This window comes from Anastrepha obliqua, chromosome 2 (assembly GCF_027943255.1).
Source record: "Anastrepha obliqua isolate idAnaObli1 chromosome 2, idAnaObli1_1.0, whole genome shotgun sequence".
Classification (NCBI taxonomy): domain Eukaryota; kingdom Metazoa; phylum Arthropoda; class Insecta; order Diptera; family Tephritidae; genus Anastrepha; species Anastrepha obliqua.
In genome coordinates this window covers 51,331,686-51,337,465 of record NC_072893.1, presented here as the reverse complement: position 1 = coordinate 51,337,465, position 5,780 = coordinate 51,331,686, and the positions used below count along the sequence as shown (strand labels likewise).

The following is a 5,780-nucleotide window of genomic DNA, read 5'->3' as shown; positions in this document are numbered from 1 at the left end:
ACTGTGTATACTCGTTTAAATTGTAAATAATATTAAGTATTTATTGAATAGATGTTAAAATGTATACATTTAATAAAACAAATTACGTAATTTTAGTAAAAAAGTTATACATTAAGATTTCTATTAACCAAATTAACCAAAAGGATCACAATTTTTTCGAGCTTGAGTCATTCCACAAGGTGGAATATCGGGTACTCATACGCTACAGGATATATAGCTACGGTATTATTAATGGAAGTCTATCACATCTTGAATGTAGCGAACCAACGCTGCTCTTCGTGAACACAGTGAACACTGAACTGTGTCGCAACAAAGTTTGTCTTATTTGGCTGCTTGAGCATTGTGGTTTTATAGGGAACGAGAGTTGGCTGATAAACTGACTAGGTGTCAATTCTGCATCGATTGATAACTTCATGAGGTCTACCCATGTAAGACGTTGGTCTGAGTTTGGCTCCTGCAGAGTAGTCAAGTGCTTTGTGAAGGGATTATATACAGTTAGAATTTTCAAAAAATCGATTTTTTTTTTCTTTTTTCTTAATGTACGTATATTTAATAACACATACAGAAAATTTAACATCGTTCTGGTGAATATTTTCTCAAAATGGTGTTTTCAAAGTCGGTGCCCAACATTACTCGAAAACGGCTCAACCGATTAGTCTCAAATTTTAACACAAGCTTCTTAAACATATTTTTTAGAAATGAATCGAAGATTTTTTTTACCTATAAATATTTCTTTTTATATAAACAATTTAAGGCCGAAATTTGGAACAAAAATCGATTTTCTTTTTTTGAGAAACCGGCATTTCGTCAAAAAAATTTATTTTGCTTGCTCCTTCGATTAATTACTAAATTTAATATTACTTGAACCAAAACTGTTTGGTTTTTTAATTTCAGAGGATCCAGTTCAGAGATATTGGTCACCACAAAACGTCTTTTTTGAGAGGAGCTTCCGGAGATCATCTGTGGCTCCTTTCCAAATAAATATTTTTACTAACACAAAGTCTTAAAATACAGCTAAAAGAGAACGTAATACATGTACAAATTTTTAGATACACAAATTTAAAAGCTTTCTCAGAAAAAATTCTGGAAAATTCGCTTTCATTCGGCCTTCTAACTGTGTATAACCCCTTAAGGCTCAGCTGGATGAGTGCCAAAATCAAGCTGTCTCCACCGATGTCATCAGAAACGATCTGCCGTACATGGATGGTGAGAATATTGATAATATATTTGGTAGCAGGGATGACAGATTACTACATTTGGCCAATAACTATGGTGAGAAACAAAATTTGTGGTGAACTTCGGTGGCCACGTAACGGGCAAGGATGATAGATACCAGGTTTGCTCCTTATGTAAATGTCGTGGGGAACTTTTGATTTTAGGTCATTCGTTTTGTGTGTCTCAAAAAAATTAACTTTAGCTTAGAGAAACACAAAACGAAGGGCGTAGAAGCCAAAGCTCTCATCAATTTTCTTTTTCACCATACCTAACGAGCAAACCTGGTTCATATCATCCTTGTGCCTGCGCCACAAGTTTGCTCCGCCTTTCGACTACGTAAACAGAGAACTCTACTACATCTGCCGTTATAATTAAGTTGCAATTGTTTTGTAGTGCAGAGTTGCAGCTTACTTAAATTTTCTTCAAATAACAGCAAAAAAAAAGTTGATAAATGAACACGAAATAAACATTTTGGAGTATTTCAAAGAGAAAATTGATTTGTAGGAGGAAAAGATGTGTTCTAGCTGCGAATGTTTTGTCCGAAACTGTACATATCAGCAGATAATATGTGTCAAGACGACTCTACTAAAGGTGGTGTTGGGAAATCAGCTGAGCTGTTTTTTTTTTCTTTCGCCGTGTCCATGGGCTGTCAGCTCAGAATGAAACAAGGCGAATTCATTATTTGTTTTCTAGTTTCCTATTACTTTGCTTTGACAATCAAACGTACAAAATATTTTTGTTGGTCTAGTGCCACCACCTTTAATAAATGCGCCTTGATATGTGTTTCTATTTATAAATTTCAAAAAAATATTTTTTTTTGTAATTGAAAGTTATGTTTTATAATACAATTTACATATTACTAAAGAATTTTGTTTTTTTCGCAAATATTTTCATTTAAAATTATTATAGTTCTGAGGCCACTTCGCGGAAAGATAAAAATTTAGTCAGTATTCCTTTGTATCAGATCTCTCAAATAGATTGCCAACGCTGGTGGTTGTTTCATTTCTGTTGGTATCGCATACAACTTGGACTGTTTGAATATTTGGCGTGCCTCTTCGTCAGTTATGGACACAGTGACCATTTGTTTCTTCATTTGGCACGGAGGTCTATTGCACGCCGTTTTGCAAGGAGTAGTTTTTTTCTGTTTGGTCTCTAATCGACCCCAATTAAAGCACCAAGGCGTCCAGAATGCAGGCGTTCCAAACTTCTTGGGCGACAACCAAGAAGAAGGAACTGCGCTCTTTATGACTGCAGATTTGGTCAACTCCTCCTTCCCTGTCGATTTACTCCATCTCAATGAAGGTACCCAGCGTGCATGGGTTTCCAGTTTCTTGTCGGTTTCTTTCGCTCGACCCCATTTAAAGGAAAACATGTTGTAGAGGGTTTCTTTTTTCGTTGGTCTAGGTAGAGTGGGAGGAGGTGCAGATGAAGGTGGTAATTTGCTTGTTGCTCGCCGAGCAAAAAGCCTCCTAATTGCTTTCACTGCTGCAGTGCACAATATCAGTAGAAATAATAGGCTAATTACGCTCACAACTGCCACTTGCGTAGTCCTATAATTTGTAAGAATCAATTGCATCTACATATATTGGCAAACCCCTTACATATACATACCTATCGGAGTTGTAAACTTTGAAGCCCAAAATAACTGTCCATTGGAGCACGAAAAGCCACAGCACAATAGCCGCTATAATTATGAAGCTGCAAAGAAAACATAGTAGGCATTCGCGTGAGTACTTCTCGCATATATGCATGTAAATTTGTATAGCCAAACATACGCCAAAGAACCAATCAAGCCTATAATATAATTTATAAAGTTGCATCCCGTATTGCAACAGCCATTGCCCGTATTACAATCGTCTTCTTCTAAGCAACTTCCATTGGATTCGTTGGTTCGCTCGCGCGGCGGAGGCGCAGGTGGACATTTTCTTTGATATTTTGAATCAATAGTTTCCGGTACGCAAGCGCATTTGCATTCAAATTTAGGTTTAGGAATTGGTCGTTCTGGCGGTGTGTCACAGTTGCCTTCCGTACTCATATTCATGCCATTCCGTAATTTTACACATTTCTGGCACGGACATGGCGGGAATACACACTTCAGCGGGCGTTCGATTTGCGGACAAATCATTGAATTTTTTTTTTGTTTTTTGTGATCAACAGAAACTTTTACGTGTGTGCATTTTCGAAAATTTCTAGGCAATTCAATTTATTTTTGACATTGGAATCTAAGAAGGGAGCCATAAATGCTTAAATTTTAATACAGTTGCAGTACAATGGGTATACCCAAGGTGCATTCATTAAAGGTGGTGGCACTAGGCCAACAACACGGTTCTGTACGTTTGATTGCCAAAACAAAGTAATAGGAAACTATAAAACAAATAATAAATTTATCTTGTTTCAGTCTGGGCCAAGGTGGATTTAATAAGGTGACAGCATTCATCCAGCTGAATTTTTCGCCGTAGGTATGGCTTACGTCAAAATGATATGCTTTGTTTGAATGTATTGGTATGTTTACATTCGTATGTTTACATTTGCTTGCTGATTTTGACGTGATGCTTGCACCAAACGCAACAACAAATACATGTAGGGTTTTACTTATATGTGTTTGCTTTTACCTGTAATAAATTCGCCTTGGTCTGGGCTGACAGCCACATGGACACGGCGAAAGAAAAAAAAACCAAATCAGCTGATTCACCAACGCCACCTTTAATAGATTCGCCTTGCACTAGACCAACAACAATATTTTGTACTTTTGATTGTCAAAGAAAAGTATAGGCAATGTAGAAAACAGAGAAGGAATATTCGCCTTACTTCACTCTGGGCTGACAGCCAAGAATGATAAAGAAAGAGCTTACGCCGTCCGAATTCGCCGTGTCGTAAGAGCCCATGAGCCAGGGGCTCAGTTGTGGTCAAACTCAGAAAATGAGCCCAGCAAACACTGTTTTCGCATTTTCACGGATGGCTCCGGCTCTGGGGTCTACGTGGAATCCAATAGGACAAAACTGCACTTTGCTCTTACAATGCATGCATCTGCGTTTCAAGCAGAGGTGTATGCAGTTCAAGAAGCGATGAACTTTGTTGTGGAAAACAGATGGAGAGGCAGATCTATATGTGTCTGCAGCGACAGCCAAGCTGCGCTCACGGCCTTACACAGCCCCCCCAACCACATCAGGGGTAGTCGAGTCCTGTAAATCCAGGCTGAACTATGTCGGTAGACATAATAGCCTGATGCTAACATGGGTCCTGAGACACTTGTGTATCGTGGGTAACGAAACCTCTGACTGCTTAGCTAAGATGGGCTTTGAGGCCAACTTCTTTGGTCTAGAGCCCGTTTTGCCACTCCCTTCTACGGCCATCAAAGCCACGGTTAGCAAATGGGGAACTACAACCCACAAGCGAGCTTGGCAGGCTGATAGAGGCTGCAGATGGACTAAACTGATGTTACCTGTCATGTCCGATCGACTGTCGCAAACCCATCTGTCATTCAGCAGAAGGGAGTGCAGACAGCTGGTTGGACTGATGACGGGCTACTTTCTGTGAGCGAAGCACATGGAAAGGTTGGGCATCTCAGACAATGTACTCAGAGGAGGATGAGACGGCGGCCAACTTCCTGTGCGTCCCGACAAAACAAAAAAAAAGAGCCCAAGCGAAAGGAATGGGATTTACTTGTTTGTGAAGAAGAAGAAGACTAGGCGAATGCAATTGAAGCAACCAAATACAAGATTATACGCACGCACACATACTTTCTAACCACAACGTCTTCCGCATAAAAACGCACAAACAGCATTTCTAGGTTTTGTATTCATTTGTGCTATAACAATTTAACACGCAGCACTTCGTTTGCATTAGTTTGATTAGTTTAAATCTTTCAAATCACAATGCGCTTGATTCATTCACTGATTTTTCACAAACATGTAATTTCTCATACTTTTGTTTGTTTTGTTTTGTATTGCGAAGGGAGCAGACTTGTCAAAATCGCGAAAAATAAAGCAACTGTTTTGTAATGGCGCCACCTTAGATACTCAATTCGCTGACAGCCAAATGGAGACGGCGAAAGAAAAAAAATAAATCAGCTTATTTACCGATACCGTCTTTAATAGATTACTTTGTTGCTCATGCTCCGCTGATAACCTGCTGCGATACTGCAGAAGTTATTTTACATAGAACGTTTCATTTGAAAAAATTTAGAAAGAAGGTTGGGAATTTTTAACTATTTTATAACTGGTGAGATTTACATGTGTACATACATAGGTTGCGACCATGAAGCAATAATATACAGTGAAACCTCCCCTTGCGGACACCTCCAATAAGCGTACACTCCCCATTACCGGACAAAAACTGAGGAACCAAGCTTTATTATGTGTTTTTAGAACGAATTCCACTCTAATAACCGGACACTTTTTCTGAACAAATGTGTAAAGAAAACAATAAAAACCTCTCATAAGCGGACGCGATACTCTAATCCACGGACAACAAAGATAGTAGATAGACAATAGTTGAAATAAAAGATATTAAAAGAATATGGATGGGCGGTGATAACGTCAACAAAAAGAAAAAGTTCTTAAACG

General features: G+C 38.7%; 1 protein-coding gene across 1 annotated transcript; it reads right to left on the bottom strand.

Annotated features, from left to right (window-relative positions):
- Positions 1 to 1,946: 1,946 nt before the first annotated feature.
- On the bottom strand, positions 1,947 to 3,428 carry LOC129239499 (uncharacterized). Its single transcript, XM_054875017.1, has 3 exons — positions 2,991 to 3,428; positions 2,827 to 2,913; positions 1,947 to 2,765 (listed from the first exon to the last, which is right to left on the bottom strand). Exons 1-3 carry the CDS (start codon positions 3,338 to 3,340, stop codon positions 2,156 to 2,158), a joined length of 1,047 nt encoding a protein of 348 aa, XP_054730992.1. The 5' UTR covers positions 3,341 to 3,428; the 3' UTR covers positions 1,947 to 2,155.
- Positions 3,429 to 5,780: the final 2,352 nt, after the last annotated feature.